The sequence below is a fragment of the Zophobas morio genome, unplaced genomic scaffold (assembly GCF_036711695.1).
Source record: "Zophobas morio isolate AGI-343-1 ecotype UQ-CSIRO unplaced genomic scaffold, CSIRO_AGI_Zmor_V1 ptg000021l, whole genome shotgun sequence".
In the NCBI taxonomy this organism is placed as follows: domain Eukaryota; kingdom Metazoa; phylum Arthropoda; class Insecta; order Coleoptera; family Tenebrionidae; genus Zophobas; species Zophobas morio.
Window position 1 is genome coordinate 18,676,003 of NW_026972126.1, and position 24,921 is coordinate 18,700,923.

General features: G+C 34.1%; 2 protein-coding genes across 4 annotated transcripts in view; one reads left to right on the plus strand and one right to left on the minus strand.

Moving 5' to 3' along the window:
* Positions 1-16,191, minus strand: part of LOC135132661 (mediator of RNA polymerase II transcription subunit 13) — a 138,926-nt gene extending 122,735 nt beyond the window's left edge. For all 3 annotated transcript variants that reach the window (XM_064060812.1, XM_064060811.1, XM_064060810.1), the window contains exon 1: positions 16,105-16,191. In XM_064060812.1, coding sequence (XP_063916882.1) covers positions 16,105-16,173 — 69 coding nt within the window. In that variant the 5' untranslated portion in view covers positions 16,174-16,191. The remainder of the gene's footprint in view (positions 1-16,104) is intronic.
* A 260-nt stretch (positions 16,192-16,451) lies between these two features.
* LOC135132670 (uncharacterized) lies at positions 16,452-24,921 on the plus strand. The gene is made up of 4 exons (XM_064060835.1): positions 16,452-16,541; positions 16,652-16,752; positions 24,382-24,704; positions 24,753-24,921. The coding sequence occupies exons 1-4, from the start codon at positions 16,482-16,484 to the stop codon at positions 24,875-24,877; spliced, it is 609 nt and encodes a 202-aa protein (XP_063916905.1). The 5' UTR covers positions 16,452-16,481; the 3' UTR covers positions 24,878-24,921.

Sequence of the window (24,921 nt, forward strand, 5' to 3'; positions counted from 1 at the left end):
TTATCTTAGTAAATACTAGCCCCGCCCACCCGCCCCCTACTTTCTCAGAGGATATGTCATTTGCCAAAATAAGTCTTATCTTGGCAAATACTAACCCCGCCCACCCACCCTCATTTTTTTAAACAGTATGTCATTTGCCAAAATGTTAGTATTTGATAAGATAAGAGTGATTTTGGCAAATGACCTAATCCTTTGACACAATACGGGGTGGGTGGGCGGGGCTAGTCCTTGCTAAGATAGGACTAATTTTGGCAAATGGCATATCCTTTGAGAAAATTACAAGTGCAAACTGATCATATTTTACACATTTTAGATAGGATTTATTCGGCAAAATTTTGAGATGACGATCAATTTCTTTTGGATTAATAAACGGATACATTTTGATCAAAAATTTACCATGCTTAAGATAACTTTAAAATATTTCCAAGATTTCAAAGAATTCGGTTTTGCAGTTCCTGATTAAATCAATAAAATAAATTCACGCAGTTATTAATTTTTTTGAGTCACCCTGCATAAAATAATTTAATGGGACTTATTCGGGAAAAATTTGAGCTGACGTAATCAATTCTTTGGGGGGGATAAGTAAATATATTTTGATTAAAAATTTATCATGCTCATCATTATTTTAAAATATTTGCAAGATTTCAAAGCATTCGGTTTTGCACATTAAAAGTTAAATTGCAAATGTTATTTTTTGTACTATAATTGAGGGACGAGGGAAATTCTGTCTACTGCCCTAGACCAAAACATTAATTAAACGTCATTTTTTCTTGCGATTTTTTGAGTTATAATCCCAAATTGAAAAACTGAAAAAAATATATACATATTTTACAATCGTGTTTTTTTTTTATATTTTATTATTTTTTTGATTAGATTTTTTCGGACCATGATAAGTGTTATTATTTTATTAACTTGACCTGAACACTAAAGAAAAAAAAATGGAAATGCCAGAGAACTACGAGAATTTCCTCTGATGTATATTGTATATATGTCTTTCTTTCTTAATATACTTAGTTTTCTTTTCACAACAAGAAACGTAAAATGAATAAATGTTTATAGGAAAATATTGGTTTTTCAATTATACTCCGCCTATCGGTGTAACAACAAATGAAAAATTCATCAGGTGGAGCTTAATCTTTGGCTTTCTTTTTTCTTAATTTGCATAGTTTTCTTTGGACAACACGATTATGAAGAACATGTTTCACATGTAATTGTTTGGAGAAAAATGAGGATTGCATTTAAACTCCGCCTCCCCGACTCACCATGAATAAAAATAATCATCACAATTGCGACAGGGCGGGTGGGCGGGGCTTATATTTTATATATGTCTTTCTTAACATACTCAGTTTTCTTTTCACAACAAGAAACATAAAACATATTTGAAATGATAAATGTTTGTAGGGAAATATCGACTTTACAATTATGCTCCGCCTATCGGTGTGACAACGAATGAAAAATTCATCAGGTGGCGCTTAATTTTTGGCTTTCTTTTTTCTTAATTGCATAGTTTTCTTTGAACAACACGATTATTGAAGAACATGTTTCACATGTAATTGTTTGGAGAAAATTGAGGATTGCATTTAAGCTCCGCCTCCCCGACTCACCATGAATAAAAATAATCATCACAATTGCGACAGGATGGGTGGGCGGGGCTTATATTTTATATGTCTTTCTTAACATACTTAGTTTTCTTTTCACAACAAGAAACATAAAACATATTTAAAATGATCAATGTTTGTAGGAAAATATCGATTTTACAATTATGCTCCACCTATCGGTGTGACAACGAATGAAAAATTCATCAGGTGGCGCTTAATCTTTGGCTTTCTTTTTTCTTAATTGCATAGTTTTCTTTGAACAACACGATTATTGAAGAACATGTTTCACATGTAATTGTTTGGAGAAAATTGAGGATTGCATTTAAGCTCCGCCTCCCCGACTCACCATGAATAAAAATAATCATCACAATTGCGACAGGGTGGGTGGGCGGGGCTTATATTTTATATGTCTTTCTTAACATACTTAGTTTTCTTTTCATAACAAGAAACATAAAAGATATTTAAAATGATAAATGTTTGTAGGGAAATACCGATTTTGCAATTATGCTCCGCCCCTTGGTAAGGTTAACATAGCACGTGTATAGAATATTTTGCGGATTTTTTTACCTAAAAACGAATTACTCGGTGAAATTTTGAATGGGGCAAATTTACATTGTACCATTTACACGATATTTTTAAAATACCTAAAATTTCACAATAATAATCAATACAATAATTTCGCAGATTATTTGTTTAACGAAAACGCTAACGAAAAAAAACAGACGGAAACGAAGAACCTACTTTTTCGTCTTTTAATCGGCCATACTATAAAGCAGAAGAAGAATTAAACAATACAAATTATAAAATAAAAATTAAGGTGGATTCATAAACCACAAGTACAGGACTTCATTATTTTATAAAATTGAAATATCCTTCACTGCGTGAAATGTTAAGTTGACGTCATAGACACAGACGAGAAACGGACAGACCGACGGAAACGGGGTACGTATTTTCTCGCCTTTTTGGGGGACGTTTATTGTCTACCTTTTATTGTCGTTTTTCGTGTCGTCCTTTTTTCCTCATCTTTTTTTGTCGCCATTTTTTTGATCGCTTTGTATTTTTTTTACTTAATTTTCATGTAATTTTTTGTCGGACAGTTCGTGTTTTTTTTTTTATTATATTTGTTTTGACATTTTTTTTAGTTGTCTTTTTTTCGCATTTTAGTCGGATATTTATTTGTTCGCTTATTTTTTGTGATCTTTTTGGCACTTTTACGCCTTGTTTTCCTTTTTTTTTGTTTTTTGACACTTTTTTTGGCAGTTAGTCGTTTTTTCTCTCTTCGCCTATTTTGGTCGTATTTTATTTAGTTATTTGTTTTTTACGCCCCTTTTTGACTTTTTTCGTCTGGTTTTTGTCGCCCTTTTTTTTAATTTTTTTGACGTATATTTTGCGCTTGTTAACCCATTTCTGACACAAATACAACAAATTCAAAATAACATTTACTTAAAAAAAAAAGCTTGAGTTTTTTTGTGAATTGGAATAAATCGGTTGGATCGAGGGTGTAAGAATCATGATAGTTATAATCACTTTTTTTTTAGTGTCAGAAGTCATACGAAATTCCGAAATTCACAAAAATGACACAATATCTTTTCGTTTGTACGAATTTAAAATGTACATAGGTATAAAATTTCCTTAAAACTGTACTCCAAGGGCACCCTCCACACTAAAACAACGGTACAATAATAAAAAAGCAATGTGTAGAAAATGTAGATCCTAATTGAAAAACTTCAGAAAATAATTAATAAAAATATAAAGTAATTATTATCAAGTTTGCTAGACTGATATGTAAATGATCTTTTTTGGTTCGAATTTAGAAAATTTTTATTTCGTTGAATTCGTAATCACACCTAGGGGCGGAGCTTATTTGCAAAATCCATATTTTTCTATAACAATTTACGATTACACCAATTTAAAGTTTATTGTTGGGAAAAAAGGGTGACGTGTATTTAAAAAAAGGCAAAATATTAACCCCGCCCACCCGCCCTCTCTCAATTCTGATGAATTTTCCATTCGTTGTCAGACCGAGGGGCGGAGCGTAGTTGCAAAATCCACATTGACCTTTACTTTTGAACCCTTTTTCATCTTTATTTGGCTCCCTTTTCGTCGGAAATTTTTCGCCTTTTTTTGACTATTTTGTCATTTTTCTTGGCGTGTTTTTTGGCCCCTTTTCCGCGTTTTTTTTTCCCTGTTATTTTAATTACCCTTTTTTTGGTGCACTTTTCTCTTTTTGATTGTGTTTTTTCATTTTTTTGTCGTATGTTTTTTTTACCCATTTTTGACACTTTTTTTAACCCTTTTTCGCATTTTTTGACGTGATATATAATATAAACGCATACACAACAGTCAGCAAAAATAAATTTACCTTATTAATTATTTTTATTAAAATTTAAACAGTTCTGCTACTTTTCTTCGCACTTGAATCAAGAAAAAGTCAAATTTCAATTTTTGTAACTTGAAGTCAATTTTTTTTTAACTTACGAATTTAAATTTTGATTGGATGTTATGAACATTCGCTTTTGATAACGATGTTCATAATTATTTTGCAGCGAACATTGAATAAAATACAATTTTTACTAAACTGAGGAAGTATTGTAATCAAGTCCATTGGACGACTAGTTACTTTTGTGTTTTCTCGACGTTTCGTGACCCTAGAGTACGAAGAAATAGGTCTCCAGTTTCCGTATGTCTGTCGCATATGAAAGAACAAAGATAATGCCAGTCACAATGTAACAAAAAAAGTAGCTCACGAGGGAATCGAACCTGGAATCTGAGTCATTCTGTCGTTATATTGCTATAAAAGGTAAAAAATCAAGTCGGATTCATAAACCACAAGTACAGAAATATGTTGCTTTATAAAATTTACCACAAAATTTGGCTAATTGTCCACACCAACAATAGAATGACGCCATCTCTTCAAAATTTACATTAGTAAAAATTATTTAAATTCAATTTATTTAAATCTAGACAAATTAAACGTTAAAAATTAAAATAATCAAGGTGGATTCATAAACCACAACTACAGCAAAATGACAAATTTTGATAATCGTTTCACAACGAACTCGAAATCCACAATTGCTACGAAGCTGCGGTTTTCGCCGTCGTTTCGCACACTAATAACATAATAACACAAACACAACTTCATTATTTTTGAGAAATTCCCATTGACAAACGCATTACGTACGTCACGTCTTTTTTTTTTCAGGAATCTTGGATTAATGCGACTATAATTACACTGTAAAGCATAAACAAACCGTACCATTATTTTCTTGCCATAAATATTTTTATTATGGTTGTAACTTTAATTTTACCCGCTATAAATTTTTCCGCTTTAGAAACGCATCAACGAAATTTAATATTCTACTTAGAGCCGATGCAATAATTAAATTAAATTTAGTGAAGACCGAATTTATACGAATCGTTCGCGTTATGAAACTAGAAAACGAACACGGGTGACCTTAATATCATGGTACGTCTACATTCTGTAGTAAAAATTCACACAACTTCATTCTTCTCTTTCATTCCAACTATTCCACAGACCTTGCGAATGTGACTCACGCAAATAATTTAGCTCTAAATACGGCAAATTTAGCGTTTTCGAACGAATTTTCTGTCGGAAAACTCTCCTTGAATCGACCTACTTCGTCCCGATAAATTAAGGTCGCAATATAAAAAAACACAGAATTATGTCACTTTTTCACGTTATTTGCATTAATGTCACACCGGACTGTTAAATACCCAAATCGCAACAGGTGAATAAGTCACATGAAAACAAACTCAACACTAATGTATCCAGCGCAATAAAATAATAATTTATCGAACGTGGTCATAAAAAGATTTATGAATGCATGTTTACAATGTCTTCTAATGGCAGCAAGCAACGCGTAAACTTTACATTCGTAATATCAGTCGAACAGAGAGCGACCGATTGTCCGTGAAACATAATAACCGGATTAATTTCCCCATTTATACACTCCGTGATTTCTGTAATTTACATTTAACGTTTTCAGTCACCGTTCGAACTGCCGCTATTAAAAATAAAATGAGCAAATATTTACACAGCGCACTTAAAATCCGTCAAGGAAAATCGACGCTAACGACCGATAGAATGCGAGGATGTTGCGAAAAGCCCACTTTCCGCTTCCGGAGCGCCGAAACTTTTCCGGGAAGATTTTCACCGGAATGGAATGTCTCCGCGTCCAATTAAAAAGCGCCTATTATCACAGGTGGTCCCGAAACGACGCGCGTTGTTGACAAACAGCGAACTTATCCTTATCACTGACGTTCGCGCATCATCGCCAAATCAAACCGACGAAAATTCGCTCCTGTCAAGGCCAAACGTAAACAACATTCTAGCAAGGATGATTCACGGTTTGGTCTAAAAATAAAGCGCTGAACCACTTTCTGAATTTGATAAAAAGTACGAAACCGCACTTATTAAAAGAATCGGGGTAAATTAATTAGTCATGGATGCTAATAAATTCCGTAATTGGAGTGCCTATTTTACACAATTACTTGCGAATTCGTCGGATCCGACCTGGTTGGATCGTTCGCCGAGTTTTATTTTGTTTACGGCGATTTTTTCGCGTTTTTATTTACGTGTTATGTAAATTTCGGCGCGTGAGGCGAAATGTGGAAGTTTCGGTAACTGTTACTATTTACAAATGCTATGTAAATAAATTCCGGGTGGATTCTTGCGATTTGTTGCGGATATTTCGGGGATTTGGGGCCCCGGGGTCCGGGCGATTTTAGAGATTTTAACGGTGACCGTGCGAATTTCGGTATGTAGGTCACTGTTCCGAAGAGTTGCAGTTTAAAGAGGCGTTGGACAAACACTCGGTGTTATGAAATAAGTAGCGGTGGGAAAACACGCCGCCAGCAGTATATAAGAATTTCGTTCCAAACGTTTTTTAGTTTCACAATAATTCTCCACGTCCAACATACTCTCTGTGCCACAATAAATTAAAAAAAGGTCAAAAATTGCTTTATACAGGGTGTTTACTAAACATGCGCTAAAATTCGGGGGTTATTATTTGGATTATTTTAATATTTTTGTCCTCGGACGATTTTCAGAAAGACACTTGTTTCGAAGATAAGGGACGATAAAAGTAAAGTAATAAAGTATTGTCTTGTTTTCAAAAAGCTTTTATCGCCCTGTATCTTCCAAACAAATTCATCCAAAGACAAAAAATCTCAAAATAACCCAAGAAATAATTCCCTGAATTTTTGCCGCACGATTAATAAACATCCTGTATAAATACATACATGTCAAATCTTTAACTTTTGATATCTTTTTACACAAATCTGTGCTCCTTTTTCTACTTGCCTTGATTCAAACTTTAGAATTTTTATTTTTGACATTTTTTATTGAATTTACCAAAGAAATATCTCAAAATTATTTATTTTTATTGTCTTATTAAAAAAACGCCAACAATTCCTACAGTTCGTCAATTTGAAAGTCCAAGTAGAAAATGTAACAATAAAAGACAAAATTTCAAAAATCCACGATTGTTTAATTTGACTTTGTATATTTATATACTGTTTTCCTATTCACAATTAAATGATCTTTAATCTTCCTTTATTTCGAATTGGAATCGAAAGATTTTCAGATAAAGTTAATAAGAAAAATTGGTCTAAAGAGTTTAGACAGTACTTCCCTCGCTGTCGGGAACGTGACGACTGCAAGCCCATTATGTTTTTTTGTATTACATTTTTGTAATTCTTGATTTAACGAATAAAATTAATCGACTCAGTCATTAATTTTTTTTAGACACCCTGTATAAGCCAATCTAAAACATGTGTGATAAATCACAAGTACAGTATAACCTCTATAATCTGAAACCACGATTATCCGAAGATCCAGTAATCCGAACAGAGACTAGTTGAAGTCGATGTCTCTTTAATCCCAACAAAACTCTGCGTTCCGAACTGAACTTGAAAACATACACCTACTTGCAAAAATGACGTACGTGTTGTATTGAATTTTCTGAAATTTTTAAAAATTGCGATATTTCAAAGCACTGAATTAATTAACTAATTCTGGAAAAAAGCTTGAAGTTATCGAAGAAATAAGGCCGGAAGTGACTTCTGCGCCCCGAAATCTACAAGAAAAAGTATTTAGTTAAATTTGGAAAATCGTTAAAAAATGGGTCGAAATTTGTATGATGTAGTGGAAAATTTCATTTTTGAAATGGTTGTCTAAAAATTCTGAAAAAATTCAAGGATATGTATTCCAAGGTGCTGATTCCACAAATATAGCGAGTTTATGGTCACGGAGCAACATTTTTGAAAGAATTGGTACGAAATGCGAATTTTTGAATTTTTCGATATTTCAACGTTCGATTCCGGAAAAGCGGTTATATTTATCAAAGAAACGATGCCGGAAGTGAGTTCTAGACCTCGAAATCTACAAGAAAATGTGTTTGGTTAAGTTTCAAAAATGTCCAAATTTAGCCGAAATTTGAAGAAGTATTGAAAAAATTTCACTTTCAAAAAAGTTGTTTAAAAATTGCGAAAAAATTCAGACCTGATAATCCCAAAAATATAGCATCTTGATGGTCACGGCGCAACATTTTCGAAAGAATCGGTACGATATGCGAATTTTTGAAAATTTCTGAAAATTTCAATAGTTTAACGTTCGATTCTGGAAAAACGGTTGCAGTTATCAAAGGAACGATACCGGAAGTGAGTTATAGAGTCCGAAATTTACAAGAAAATTTGTTTAGTTAAGTTTCGAAAATGTCCAAATGTGGCCGAAATTTGAAGAAAAAATTTCACTTTCAAAAAAGTTGTCTAGAAATTGTGAAAAAAACTCTGGAGTGTAAATCTCAACATAGTGTTTCACAGAATATAGCGTGTTGATAGTAACGGAGCAATATCTTCGGAAAATTCGGTGTGAAATTCGAATTTTTCGAAATTTTTCAAAATTGCGATATTTCAATGGACGATCATAGAAAAATAGTTTAAGTTATCGAAGAAATGAAGCCAAGAGTGACTCTGCAGCCCAAAATTTGTGAGAAAATTTATTAAATTAACTTTCGAAAATCGTCGAAAATGGGTCGAAATGGAAAATTTCACTGTTGAAAAAGTCATTAAAAAATTCTGGAATATAGATTCCGACGTGTTGATTCCAAAAAGCGTGTTTATCGTCACGGAATAATATTTTTTTCGAATGTATTTATTATGCATTGTTGCTTAAGAATACTTTATTTCTATTTAAAAAAATTAAGGTATATTTCTTGAGGTTTGTTTTCAGCAGTGTATGAAGTTGTTATTCAATTCCCTTTCATATTTTTGGAAAATTCGCTGATCCGAACACACCTTTTCCCCAATTAAATCGGATTATCGAGATTCTACTCATCATTCTTTACACATTTGAACATTTTTTCAGCAAAATTTTGCGGTGGCGTCATCAAATTTTTAGGGGGATTGGCAAATACATTTCGATCAAAATTTTACCTAGCTTATAATAAATTTAAAACATCTCCAAGATTTCAAAGCATTCGGTTTTGTAGTTCCTGATTAAATCAAAAAAATAAATTCACACTTTCATTAATTTTTTTGAGTCACCCTGTATATGCAAATCCAAAAATAAGAATGGAATTATATATATATTTTTCACATTTAAGATAGGATTTCTTCTGCAAACTTTTGAGCTGACGTCATCAATTTTTTGGAGGGGATAAGTAAATATATTTTGATTCAAAATTTATCGTGCTTGTCATAACTGTACACCATCTGCAAGATTTCAAAGCATTCGGTTTTGCAGATTTAAAATTAAATTGCAAAATATTGTTTCATAATTTTGATTTTTTTCCAAAAATCTGGACGTTTCGGGTAAAAATTCAATTCGGAGTCATAAACTGCATGTGTAGGACTATGTTATTTTATACAATTTAAATCCCATTTACTATGTACTATTTTGAAGTGACGTCGAGCACTTTCGGAGATTATCTGTCTAATAAAAATCTGGGACGGCAGACAGACGGACAGACAGACGGAAACGGGAGACCTATTTCTTCGTCCTCTAGGGGTCATGAAAGGTCGAGAAAACGTAAAAGTAGCGAGTCGGCCGACGGACTCGATTACAATACTTCCTTTGCTTACGTTCGGGAAGTAAAAACTAATTGAATTTTATTCATAAAGTCGGATTCATAAACCACGAGTACAGAAATGATGATTTATAAAATTTACCATCCAAAATTTCATCAGACAAAGTATGTCTAGTATATACCATCTACACGAATCGATATTCCCAAAATACATTAAGCTTCAACAATAATCAGTCCGGTAGTTTCGGAGATCACCTCAAAAATCAACACAGACGACAGACAGACAAACAAGAAACGCCGATAAAATTTGAAAGTAGCCATTCGCCGGATAGACCCTATCATAATACTTTCTTAGCAAAGTTTCGACGTTTCTCCCATTTTCGTGCTGGGCATCATCAGGAATTTAAATCACTCTTTTTTTTCAAATACCTATGACCTTTTAAATGCAGTTTAAATCAAAATAAATTAAACACTGTCAAGAATAAAATATTTCCAACAAAATAAAACGCTAATTTTCTTTTCATTTTTTACTTCCAGAACATAAACTTTGTTTTTTGACGTTTTGTGATTCCCAGAATTGCCAAAAATAGATTTCCCGTTTTCGTCTGTGTCGATTATATTATTATTAGACATATAACTCAATTTCGAAACTATTGGACCGATTGTTATCAAGTTTCAGTTGTACATATTTTAGGAATAACGTGAAGGTTTTAAAACGTAACGATGACCATAATTTGTCTGGCCATCCCCACCAACCACTCGATGACGCCACCTAAAAATTTTGCGTAGTAAATACAATTTAAATTTTATAAAATAACATAATCCTATACTTGTAGTTTATGAATCCGTCTCATTAGCAAAATTAAATTTCATCATCATTTTTTAAAGAAACTACATTTGTAGAAGTGTGCTCTAGGATCTAGGGAAATTCTGTCCACTGTTCTAGATCAACTTTTAATTTCAAGAACACGTATAACAAAACATTAAATAAACTTTATACTCAAAAACTGAGCGACCTTCCTGTTATTTGAAATTTTGATTTTTTGCGAAAATCTGGAAGCCTAGGTCAAAAAATCAAGTCGGATTCATAGACCACAGGTACAGGAATGTGTTATTTTATAAAATTTAAACACAACTCACCACGCAAATTTGGAGGTGTAGTCGTCAAATTATCATTCATTCATTGATTTTTCAATTCAACAAACGTAGCAAAATTAATTCAAAACTACTGCCTGCTAACAAGTAACCGTAAAAATCACGATCGATTTACGCGGCGACACGGTTCCGCACGCCACTGCCTCCATCATGGCGTCTGTTTACCAACACCGCGATCACGCCGAGAATCTGCAACAAAGAACGCTGATACTCCGAAACTCTCCAGATAACCTAATAAATTTTATGTATGAGGGTTAAGCGCACGGAATTATAGGCCACTTGTAGATTTCTCACTCCTCCGCATTCTTAAATCAATGAATGCAGTCATTTTCCCCGCCGATAAGATACCTACGTTATCGGTGACGTAACGCAACGGAATGTACATCGATCCAATTATCACTTCGCCGTAATCGCGGCGCTAAATAATCGGACGCAAACGAGTCACATGAAGGAAAAATCTCGCCAAATTGACCCGACACAAGCACGGTTTTATTCGAAAAACTACAAGTCCATCTGTTCGGTAAACGCTTTGGCAACACGAAGCGATTTTCTTCTGACGTAAGTGTTTACTGGTCGAGACCAAGTCTTGCGATAATGCAGCGATAAGCTCAAGGTCGATGTGTTTAACCTCTTCTTCTGTCGCCAGAGCAGGGGCGTAACCGGCGAAAATTTCGGAATGTGCGTCGGGAAAATCCTCGCATATTTGTTGTTTTATCCCACGCGCGCTGGACGCGCGCCAATTCGGCTAAATGTGTCGAATGTTAACAATTAGGTTATGCACAACTACGAACTAATTAATTTCTTCGGGCCGCCATTAAGTAACTTTCTAAAAGTAAAGGCGGAACTGATTGCTGCAAAACAAACATTCCAAGTAGGTTATCACTGAATCGGAATGGTTGGAAGTGCAGCGATGAAGCGAACCGATTTTGGGTATCGCGGAGGAATTTTTATATTTAGACGATAAAATTTATTTATAAACGGGCCATTAAAAATGTTGAGTTGGTATTAAAAGTTTTTGCCATTTTTTGCTATTTTTAGTACGGAATTGGTACTAACCACTCGGGGAAATTTCATATCAAGGATTATTTAACAACGGATGGTCTAAATAATTGTATAACACAACAACGGTGAAATCTGGTACACCACGTTAAGAACCGTGAATGTAATTACTAATACTGTCATTGATTGACTTTCTAATAAAACTGATATTGTAGCGCGATTAACGAAAAAATCGACTGGAACTTTCAATTGGTAGCACTGACGTGAACATAGTCGAACAGGTTTGTTCGACGCAAGGGTCAGACCCGACTAACGTGTAATAACTTGTCTTGTCTTGTCAGGATATAACCCCTCTGATGAACAAACTTGTTTGTCATTTTCAAATCAATTATGATAATCGAGGGTCGCACAGCCTGCTGCCAACCAGAAGGCAAACTAATCGGTCGATACTCACTAGAAGTAGAATAGTACATAGTTCTTGGTTTGTGCATGGCCATGGAGCGTATACAGATGAAGTTAGCCGTGACCCGTGACGCACAGTTATAACAATTATAACGCTCGCTGCAGGTCAAAACAAGTTGAACATTGAAAATTTAATTTTCTTATTTAAAGAGAAAACGTATAACGACAATCAATTGTGTTTTTGTTTTAAATTTCAATTTACTAAGCATAATTTAGTACGTATGTATTGTAATTTCATGTTTCTCGACGTTTCATAAATCTTAGAATATGAAAAAGTACACGATTTATTTTTGAAATCAGCACGTCAATTTTTCCACTATGTATACCGGATGTAGTACCTGCTACGGTAAGAGTGATTTTGGCAAATAATATATCGTCTAAGAAAAGAGAGGGCGGGTGGGCGGAGCTAGAAACTGCTATGATAAAACTGATTTTAGTAAATGACGTATCCTCTAAGAAATTTAATTAAATTATTGTAAGATTGGAAGGCTCCAAAGCACTTTCAAATTCTTTCCAAACCTCAAGATCGTTTAAAATTTTTCAAAAAAAAAGGTGGTCCCATAACAACTCAAAAACACGTCAGGTCAGAATTTTCCATAAACAGAACACCAAATTCCCCCATCCCATCCGTCTGGATTTTTCGTTCCATGGAAGTGAAAATTTGAAAAATTTGACATTTCCTCACACTATTTTTCGTGTTTCACATAGCAATGTCTCGTAGACAAACGAGGATTTTGTAATTAAGCTCCGCCCGACGACTTACGACGGCTCAAAAAAAAATAAATCACGATTGAGACCGGGCGGGTGGGCGGGGCTTATATTTTGTCAATTTTTCTTAACATTTGTAGCCATCTGTTTTAAGTTTTTGTTGTGAAAAGGTGACTACGTATGTTAAGAAAAATAAGACAACGTGTAAGCCCCGCCCGCCCACCCTACCTCAATTCTGATGATTTTTTTTATTCGTCGTTAAGCCAAGAGGGCGGAGCTTAATTGCAAAATCCTTATTTCTCCACAAGAAATTACCACGGAAGACATGTTTTCGAGTATCGCGTTGTTAACGAAAATTAGATGTATTAAGTAAAAATTAAAGCCAGATTGAGATCGAGACGGATGGGTCCGGGGCTTATCTTTTGCTTTTCTTTTTTATTTAAAAAGTATATACGGTTTTCTTTAAACAGCATGATTACGCAAGAAAATGTTTCACATAGCAATTTCTCGTAGACAAACGAGGATTTTGTAATTAAGCTCCGCCCGACGACTTACGATGGATAAAAAAAAATAATCACGATTGAGACCGGGCGGGTGGGCGGGGCTTATATTTTGTCATTTTTTCTTAACATATGTAGTCATCTGTTTTAATTTTTGTTGTGAAAAGATGACTACGTATGTTAAGAAAAATAAGGCAACGTGTAAGCCCCGCCCGCCCACCCTACCTCAATTCTGATGACTTTTTTTATTCGTCGTTTAGCCAAGAGGGCGGAGCTTAATTGCAAAATCCTTATTTCTCCACAAGAAATTACCACGGAAGACATGTTTTCGAGTATCGCGTTGTTAACAAAAATTAGATGTATATTAAGTAAAAATTAAAGCCAGATTGAGATCGAGACGGATGGGTGGGGCTTATCTTTTGCTTTTCTTTTTTATTTAAAAAGTGTAGGTATATGGTTTTCTTTAAACAGCATGATTACGCAAGAAAATGTTTCACATAGCAATTTCTCGTAGAAAAACGAGGATTTTGTAATTAAGCTCCGCCCGACGACTTACTATGGATCAAAAAAAATAATCACGATTGAGACCGGGCGGGTGGGCGGGGCTTATATTTTGTCATTTTTTCTTAACATATGTAGTCATCTGTTTTAGTTTTTGTTGTGAAAAGATGACTACGTATGTTAAGAAAAATAAGACAACGTGTAAGCCCCGCCCGCCCACCCTACCTCAATTCTGATGATTTTTTTTTATTCGTCGTTAAGCCAAGAGGGCGGAGCTTAATTCCAAAATCCTTATTTCTCTGTAAACAGCATGATTAGTAGTTCTCCCGTTTGGTCTAATGTTCTCTCGTGCCCTACTGACGTTTTTATTACTCAGAAACTGCTGATTTAACACTTGTGAAATTCATTTCGTCGAAAAATCCTACCACTTTTCCAGAATCCCCAATTCAAATGTGGGAAATTTTAAAATTTAAGAAAATTGACGTTCAAACCGAATATTGAAATAACAATTTGGTTCTTAAACAACTTTTTTTTTGTCAACCTTTCAAAAACCTCAATTTTTCCCCCATGACTTTTTGATCATTTTTCACTCACTTTCGAAAATTAGCCCGAGATTTTTTTGTTTTAGAGCAACTACATAAAATTTAATTTTGCGATTTTTTTTCTGATAACCTTTATAAACTTAGAAAAGTATAAATGCACAATTAAAATTTTTCTTACAAACATATAAATATCAAAAAAAAACTCAACACGGATTCATAAATCACAAGTGGAGGAGTATGTTATTTTATAAAATTTAAACAAATTTTTTTTAATAAACATACTGAAAAACATTTAAATTTCACTGTCACAATAAAATGAATTTAATAAACTAGATATAGGTCATTTTTGTACAACTTAAACCCGAGACGCGAAGAAAACTAAAAGAAAAATTAATTTGTTTTTATGGTGGTTACACTTTCGGGTTGATTATTTATTGTTCAAATAAACACCATAATAAAAATAAAAGCTGTCCACGACATAATTAATAACAAGCGGTAGAAAAACAATGTCGGAGTCGTTGTTTTTTCAGCCTGTAATGTAATTGATACATAAAGTTAATAATAAAAATTTACGATTTTTTAATTTTTCCGTTTACCTTTACAATGACATTTACTATCCGTCATAAATTATGTAACATGAGTTTAACAATTTCACTATAATCTGGTTTCAACGAGCCGGAGAAAAACAAAGCCTGCTTTGACCAGCTAATCGTTTATGGACGCTTTGTTGCCGTTGTTGGGTTTCTCTCTGTGTATAATAATAATAATAGTGAAAATGGTCAAGATCATTTGGCACTGCGTTGAACAAAATTCGGCTCAACTTTGAAATGTTTGGAGATATTAGATCAGCAGTTTCGTATTACATAAACAAAATAAGACAGATAAGAGAGTTTATCAAATATGTGTGAATTTGTTCTTTTATTGTATGTTTTAATAAGCTGATTGCGACGAAATTGTTTTCGTAAACAATGAGACATTTTGTATGATTTTTGCTTAGAGGTTAGTTAAAATGGCGCAGCGTGGATTTGTGATCGAAGTGGGCCGGGTGTGTTGTAAATAGTACGTATTAAAATGTTGCAAGTCTAAGTAGGCTGGCCTCGTAATCAGCTGCGTTTATTCCATAGACTGTACGCCTGTCACTAGCCGCGAAGGTGCGACGTTGCCGCCTCTCACCCCACATACGTCAATGTCAAACAGCCAAGACCGAAGGCATGCGGAACATGCCCGTTTCCACGGGGAGGCGCCGGGCGATCTGGGGCGACGGCTGTCGGCGGAGCGCCCGCCGGGGTGAAACGGGCGCGTTCTAGGTACCCCCCGAGCCAACCTCAAGAATCCAGACCGTTACGTTTAGAAGCGGCAACAGCGCCTCACCGGAGTATCGGTTCGTTCACACGAGATCGGCGAACACCCGCAATGTTGGAAAATCGGCTGGAAAACCGGGAAAGCCGGCGGGGCCGGCCTCCTGGGGGAAACGGGGCGGGCGTCGGGCCCGCTCCCGCGCGGCCGAGCCGTGTCAGGCGCGGGGACGGCCGGCCGCGGTTAGCGGCCGGGGGCGGCGCCGGGGCCGGCGTCGCGACTCGCAGGCACTCACCAGAGCGAAGAAGTTCGTGTGGCAATCCTCTAGACTTGCTCCGTTGGTCTGAAAATTTGGGTGCGTCATGCCTGATCCATTCTTAGCGCTTCGACCACTCGACACAAAACTCGTCACAGCACGCTCACTATTCCCGAACCACCTCAGAAGCCACCATTTACCGAGATTTTCACCTTTCGATCACAACTGCAAAATGGCGGATAGGAAACAACAAGCCACACTAATTCAGCGCTTCCAATCCCGAGTCGAGACATTTCACAGTTTCACCGTGCGCTGCGGCTACGACGTACGTCCGCGGCAGGGGCGCCGCGCCGGAGAGAGCCGACCGCCGGCGGCAGGTCCTAGCGCGCCGACTCGCGCCGATCTAGTCGACTGCGATGGCGGCGCTGATGAGGCATGGCGTTATCCAAACCGTCCGAATGCGGCCAGCGACACACGTAAATACCCCTCAGAATTCTGGCGAAGGGCGGAAGGGCATGGTTAGGGCGTGCTGCGCCCTCGCCACGCACTGCACTCCGACGACGCCACAACGACTCTCTTGTTCCAGGTGCTGGGGCTGGCGACCAAGGCCGGGAAGAAGAAGGGCAGTCCGGACAGGAGGCAGCCCCCAGGGATCGACTCGACGGCACAGAGTATCGCGGCTAAAGGGTGCGTACCTCTGCTACGGTCAGATTCAACTGCGTGTATCGGGGGGAGCCATCCTTTGCTTTCCCAGAGGTGCGGGATTGCGACGGCAGGGAGCGCCACGAGACGGTCAATAAATCCGATACTGCGCGTGGACGGGACGACGGAGGCTAGGGAGAGTGGTCACGGCGGGCCGAGCGTGCGCAGACAGGTTTTTATTTGAATTCGGGGGGCTGGATGGGGAAAAATACCGACATTTTCACGTAATTCACGTTTAATTCGGATTTTCTTGGTTGTGTATGCGCTCGTCGCGACGTGGTGTCAAAATTCACCAGTTGCCAAAATGCCAAAAAACAGTAACAACAGTTTCTGCTGTTGCCTAACCTGCTCCAAATAGTTGGCGCTATATTATTTTTAAACGTTCAAGAAAGTTGGGTTATAGTAGTACCAAATTTTAACAATAATCGATAGCAAATTTTCATTCAAGTTAAATGTCACAGTCAACCAGTGTTGCCACACATTCAGAAGTAAATTATCGAGCATGCGCCCCAAAATTATCACATTTCGACTAAAATTATCGATTTGTAACATAAATAAAAATCACGTTTGTTATTTGCAACACCCGTGATCATGTAAAAGTCACTTTGTCTCGGTTCACTCTATCTACGATTTTTGAATTTCAAATTTAAATTAAATTACACTACTAAAATAACAATGTGTCAATATTTTAAAATTTGAAAACATATTTTCCAAATGTATATGTATGTTTATCGCATTAATTGCCTTGTTTGTGCAAAGTCGGCGAAAACTGGTTACACTGCCCCCCTTCTAACACTTACTCTCTTGCTACGTCTCTATTAGTAACGGAAATTCGCCCCTGTTACCACACTATAAGTAAAAAAATTACTAATGCGATGGGTATCAGAAAGTAAATGAAGTTATCTATCGACACAATAATGCAATTTCTGTACCGTTTTACACTAAACAAATATTCACTATGACGTGGAGTGATTGGTTGAAGCGATAAAAGCGGAAACTGTGATTGGTTTTTTTGACACACGTGACAATTTTTTCGCATTTTTAGTTCTTTAAGGACCCTCGAGAATTGAATTGTGAAACAAAATTGCTGTCTATCAATGTTTTCAAAAAAATTTTGCTGTAGAAAATTTCCGTACATTATTACTTATCCAGTTTGTCTGTACCCATCCACTATTTAATGAAAATATTTTGTTAATATCTGTACACCTAAATTTTATTTATTGAAGGAAATAACTTATCAGATTAGAATCCTTGGACAAAAGTGAGGTTAGAAATTTGTTTCAAAGGGAATAGAAATTAAATGTTTCCGTTCTTATGTGTGCTTTAAGCTTCAAGTAATTTCCGAAGTGGTTTAAGTATCTCTGTGCAGTAAAAACTAAATTTAATAAGTTCTAATAATATTTTTACATAATATAAGGTGTTTGTCGTCCTGTTCAAAAGTTCTGCGCTGAAACGGTAAAATTTTAAACGTTGAGAGTGAAATTTGTTGTTTTCATATTTTTGTTATAAAGCATTGTTTTACTACTTATGAAAAATTGTTTTTTGGTGAACATAGAAATAGCGTATATGAGAACGGATAGAGGTATTGAAATTCTGAAAAATCAAAACTGTACAACAACATTTTATTATTTAACTTTAAAATTGCAAAGTCGAATCCCTCCAAGAATTGATGATGCCATTTTAGAATTTTGTCGAATAAATGTTATTTAAATGTTAAAAAGTAACAGTGCTGAACTTATGGTTTATGAATCCGTGTTGAATTTTTATCCTAGACGTCGAGATTTTTGAAAAAAAAAAACAAAATATGTTTATGTATAACACTCAATTTTTCGGCTGTTCGATTTCTCGATTTTTAAATTCTTGTTTTCTCAATTTATTAGAGATGTACCGACTGTAGGTCTGGCCGACTAACCGACTAGCCGATTGTTCGGCCAGTAAAAACCGACTAGTGGGCCGACTGTTCGGCTTTGCTAAAACCGGTTTATAAATGCGACAGACAATGTGTTTTTTTTTTCTATTTCTCTGACTACCTTTAAAATTTGTTTTATTTTAATAAAAGGAATAACTAAAGTTCCTTTGTTTTCCAAAAAATGTATTAAATTTGTTTGGATAATTTTAACATTTAATTTTTTTTAGTAACTCAGTACAAAAATAAAGAATAACACAATTTAGGGCCAGTTTATATATACAATATTTTAACTGAGATTGAGTTGACCGCGCATTTAACAAGGCCATTAGCGACGTCTGATTGGCGTAGAGTCGGTCACATGATACTTTAAGGCGGGGTTAAAAATTAAATCGCAATTAAATATTCAATTGAGGTTCTGTAAACCGGGTTTAATTGTTTTATATACTATTTTAATTTTAATGAAAAAAGCCGACCGATCGGCTGTTTAGCCGACCAGTCGCCGACTGTAGCCGACGATGAAAAATGGCCGAATAGTCGGCTTATCCGACCGGTCGGCCACTAGTCGGTACATCCCTACAATTTATCGATATTTCAGTTTTAAGAATCTTCATTTTTTTTTATTCTACAATTTTCCATTGTTTAGATTTTACAATTCCTCGATTTTTCAAATTTTTAATTTCTTCTTTTTTCGATTTTTCGACTTCTCGACTTCTCGATTTCTCGATTCGATGTTCCAGTTTTAGGTTTCTTCGGTTTTTCGATCCATCAATTTTTCCTCCATTTTTCAGTTTTTCAATTTTTAAAATTTTAGGTTTTTCGATTTCTCGATTTTTAAATTTTTCACATTTTTGATGCTTCAATTTCTTGATGTTCCGATTTTTCGACTTCCCGGTTTTAGATTTTTCGTTTTTTCAGATTTTTGAATTCTTCGTTTTTCGATTTTTCGACTTCTCAATTTCTCGATTCAATGTTTCAATTTTAGGATTTTTCGGTTTTCCGATCCGTCAATTTTTAAAATTTTGGGTTTTTCGATTTCTCGATTTTGAAATTTTTCAATTTTTTGATGCTTCGATCTTTCGATTTTTCGACTTCCCGGTTTTAGATTTCTAGGTTTTTCAAATTTTCAATGTTTCGAATTTTCTAATTTTTTGATGTTTTAATTTTTCAATTCATGGATTTCCCAATTTATCGTCATTCCACTTTTGGAATTTTTCCATTTTTCTATTTTCCTGTTTTTCAATTTTTCAATTTTCCGATTTTTCAATTTTTCGATTTCTGGATTCTCGATTTTTTTATTTTTCGGGTCTCTGATTTTTAAATTTTTCGACTTATAAATTTTGAATTTTTAAATTTTTGAAATTTCAGATTTTTTGATATCTCCATTTCTCCAATTTTTAATTGTTTCAGTTCTTCGATATTTCGATTTTTAATTTTTGATTTTTCAATTTTTAGATTTTTTAAATTTCACATTTTCGATCTTACAGTTTTTTGATATTTCGATTTCTTGACATATGAGTTTTTCAATTTATGAAAATTTTCGACTCTTCGATTTTTAGGTTTCTTGATTTTTCAAGTTTTCGTTCTCGCTATTTTTCACATTTCAATTGTGTAATTTTTCAATTTTTGGATATTTTTAATCTTTCGATTTTTCAGTTTTTCATTTCTTCAATTTTTCGATTTTTCCGGTTTTTGATTTCTCAATTTCTCGATACGATATTTTAATTTTGGGATTTTTCATTAATTTTTCTTCCATTTTTCGACTTTTCGATATTTCGATTTCTCGATTTTTCGATATTTTAATTATTTCAATTTTTAGACTTTTAGACTTTCTTTTTCTAGATTTTTCGATTTTCAGTTCTTCCATATTCGATATTTCAGTTTTTTTATGTTTCTATTTCTTGATCTTTCGATTTGTCGACTTCTTGGTCTTTCAATTCTTAAAATTTTCAAATTTTTCGATGTTTCAGTATTTAATTTATCGATTTTAAATTTTTTTGTCATTCCACTTATGGAATTTTTCACAATTTTTCGATATTTTTGTTTTTTAATTCTTCAATTTTCTGATTTTTCGATTTCCCGATTATCGATTTTTGATTTTTCGGCTTTCTGATTTTTCCAGTTTTAAATTTTAGATTTTTGATTTTTTTTTTATTTTCGATTTTTTGATGTCTCCATTTCTCGATTTTTCCATTTTTTCATTCTCCAGTTTTTCGATTTTTCAGATTTTCGATATGTCGATTTTTATGTTTTTGAATTTTCAGTTTTTTGATGCTTCAATTTCTTGACATCTGGGTTTTTCAATTTATGAACATTTTCGACTCTTTCATTTCTAGATTTCCCGATTTTTCAAGGTTTCAATTTTGGTAATTTTTCAATTTCTGGATTTTTTTAATGTTTCGTTTTTTAGTTTTTCATTTCTCCAATTTTTTTATTTTTCATCTTCTCGATTTCTCAATTCGATATTTCTATTTTGGGATTTTTCAGTTTTTCGATTTTTCGACTTCTCGATCTTTTACTTTTTCATTCAATTTTTCTTCCATTTTTCAATTTTTCGATTTTTCTCCGTTATTTTGATTTTTCGATTTCTCGATTTTAGATTTTCGATTTTTCAATTTTTTCATTCTTCAGTTTTTCTATTTTCCAATTTTTCGATTTTCTAAAATTCGGCATTTTTCGATTTTGCAGTTTTTCCTCCATTTTTCAATTTTTCGACTTTTCAATATTTAGATTTTTCCATGTTTAAATTTTCCATTTTTAAAAGTTTACATTTTCGTTTTTTCGATTTTTCAAATTTTCAATTCTTCCATATTCGATATTTCAGTTTTTTTATGTTTCGATTTCTCCATCGTTCGATTTTTCGATTTATCGGTTATAGATTTTTCGGTTTTTCAGTTTTTAAAATTCTGCAATGTTCTGATGTTTCAGTGTTTAAGTTTATCGATTTCCCAATTTTTCTTCATTCCACTTTTGGAATTTTTCAATTTTTCGATTTTTCCGTTTTACACTTCTTAAATTTTCTGATTTTTTCTATTTTTCAACTTCTTGATTCTCGATTTTTTGATATTTCGGCTTCCTGATTTTTCAATTTTTCGATTTTTAAATTTTAGATCTTCGAATTTTTTAAATTTTCAATTTTTGATGTCTTCATTTCTCGATTTTGTAATTTTTTCATTCTTCAGTTTTTCGGTTTTTCAGTTCTTTTATATTATGAATTTAAAATTTTTATGGTTTTTCAGTTTTTTGATTTTTCAGTTTTTCGGTTTTTTTAAATTTCACATTTTTCAATTTTAGAGTTTTTGGATGTTTTTATTTCTGGATATCTGGGTTTTGCAATTTCTGAAAATATTCGGCTCTTGGATTTTTAGATTTCTCGATTTTTCAAGTTTTCGATTTCGCTATTTTTCAACATTTCAATTTTGGGGATTTTTCAATTTCTGGATTTTTTTCGATTTTTCAACTTCTCGATTTCTGGATTCGATGTTTCAGTTTTGTGATTTTTCAGTTTTTCGATTCATCAATATCTTCCGCTTTTATTTTTCGACTTCTAGATTTTTTACTTTTTCGATTCAATATTCGATTCATATTCGATATTTCATTTTTTTTATGTTTCGAATTTCCGATATTTCGATTTCTCGATATATCAATTTTTCGATTTCTCGGTTTTAGATTTTTCGATTTTTAAATTTTAGATATTTTGACGTCTCCATCTCTCATTTTTTCAATTTTTTTCATTCATCAGCTTCCCGATTTTTCAGTTCTTCCATATTTCAATATTTTAAATTTTTGATTTTTCAATTTTTCGATTGTTTTAAATTTGACATTTTTCGATTTTACAATTTTTTCATGTTTCGATGTCCTCACATCTGGGTTTTTCGATTTATGAGACGCTTCAATTTTTAGATTTCTGGATTTTTCGATTCGATGTTTCAGTTTTTCCATTCACATTTTATCTTCCCTTTTTCAATTTTTTGACTTTTCGATTTTTCGGCTTCTCGATTTTGTACTTTTTCGATTCAATTTTTCTTCCACTTTTAAATTGCTCTACTTTTCGATTTTTCGATGTATTAATTTTCAATTTTTAAAATTCTAGATTTTCGTTTTTTCGACTTCTCGGTTTTAGATTTTTCGGCTTTTCAATTTTTAAAACTTTCCATGTTGTTTCGACATTTGAATTCATTGATTTCCCAATTTTCGTCATTCCAGTTTTAGAATTTCCCAATTTTTCGATTTTTAAATTTTTGATTTTTGAATTTTCGATTTTTTGATGTCTCTATTTCTCGATTTTTCAATACTTCAATTTTGCGAATTTTTCAATTTCTGGATTTCTCAGTTTTTTGAAAAGCATTTTCTCCTTGGTTATCACTGTTATCAGCGTTAAATATATTTTTGAAAAAAAGCTATTGTACACGTAGTACAGCTGTCAAAAAATAGAAAAAAAAAAGAATAACGTTAACACAAAAATTGTATATTTTGAACAGGTGTTTTTTTTTTTGAAAAATATTATTTTCGATTTATGTCCTAAAAATACACAAAGCGACTTTTCATTTTTTTCTCTTATATAAGCAAAACATCTGAATTGAATAATTGTCAAAAAATAGCCAAAAATATCCTGACCAAAAACAAAACTTTATGGAAATAGGAAGCTTCATCTTCCACTAATTGGACGACCCATATGCTGCGCTGACCTGACTACAGTTCCACTTGAACATCAATTCGATAAATTCACTCAACTTCAAGAGCTTATTTATATACTATTTTTAGTGCCTGATTTTTTAGTATTCATATCACAGAGTGGCTATTGATTTTTGAAAGAGGAAAAATACACCTGGCAGCCATACTGTTTAACATGCTATTAAACTTGATTTTTATCGAATATATCAAAATTTTCACAGCTTAAAAAAGGACAACTTATCTCAAAGGAGATTGTCTACTTACCTTGAGTAATTAATTATTATTTGTTAAATTGGGCAACTATTTAACTTAATATTATTTACATCATAGTTTCCACTAACTGTCACGCCTTAGGGTCGTCATAATTCGTCTATTATTATATTTTTCTTTTTTTATTGTGTGTGTTTATTTTAAATACGCAATTTAATTTTTAACCTCTGGCAATATCCATAGGTTTCTACATACTCGACAAAATTATATATATTTCACGCGGTCTTAAACAGTCTTTAAGCAACAGGTGGTGACTCTTTAACATTAAAACATGCAATTACGGATGCTATAATGTGGAAATAAAATTTAGTTTTTGCGTAAAAACGAAAATCGAGCTTTAAACAAGACATAATTTATAATTTTACCATTCATAGTAAAAAAATAAATACGAAGAGACCATGAAAACATGATTATAATTATACGATTAAGATTCAACGCCAGATGAGTGCTTGTGGTTTCTTAAATCGTCGTTATTTTTTTAAATGACAATAATTACTACCTAATTATTTATTAAGTGAAAAATTATTAATAATTAAAATTTTGCGTAATTTTCTTGCAAACGAAACTCACTAGCTGACACACTTTTCAGCTTGGAAAACCCAGCTAATTGTCAATTGTCCACGAGCGAATAAAATTTTCATTCGGCCCGATTTAAATTTAGCCCGCGCGCCGCGCATGCGCGGGTCGAAAGTGGCCCCCTGTCCCCAGCCGGCACAAATCGAATTCTCTGGGATTCGCTATTGAATATTTAAACGATTTTTTAGGTTCCTGAGGCCGCAGAACAGCTACACTCCGCCGAGCGACGTGGAAAATAAGCTAGACGGCGTTTTCGAGAAAATTCTAGGCAGCTCGAACGGCGACACGCCCGTCGGCGATCTCACTCAAAAATTCCATCTATGTAGCGCTTGTGCCAAGGAATTCGATCATCCAATTCCGAATTCGCTTCTGCATACTATCGAGACTTTAAACGATATTAAGAAGTTTTACCGGACTCCTGTTGATACGATTACGCCTCTGGACAGAATGCGCGACATGGAGCTGCCGGAGAACTTGCACGTGCAGTTCGACTATCACCGGTTTCTTCCTGGTAGTTATGATGGGTGGAGTCGTGGGGGTGCTGATGGGTTTGTTGCAGAGACCGACACGATGTTCAAGGGACAGACGGCGTTTAATAGGAGTTCGACGCTGGTGACGGGGTTGAAGTACAAGAAGAAGTATAAGGGGCATGTTCAGAGCCAGGAGTGGCCTTTGAATTCGTGAATGGATGGTAGTTGAATTAGTATTATTAAATGAATTGGAGGAAA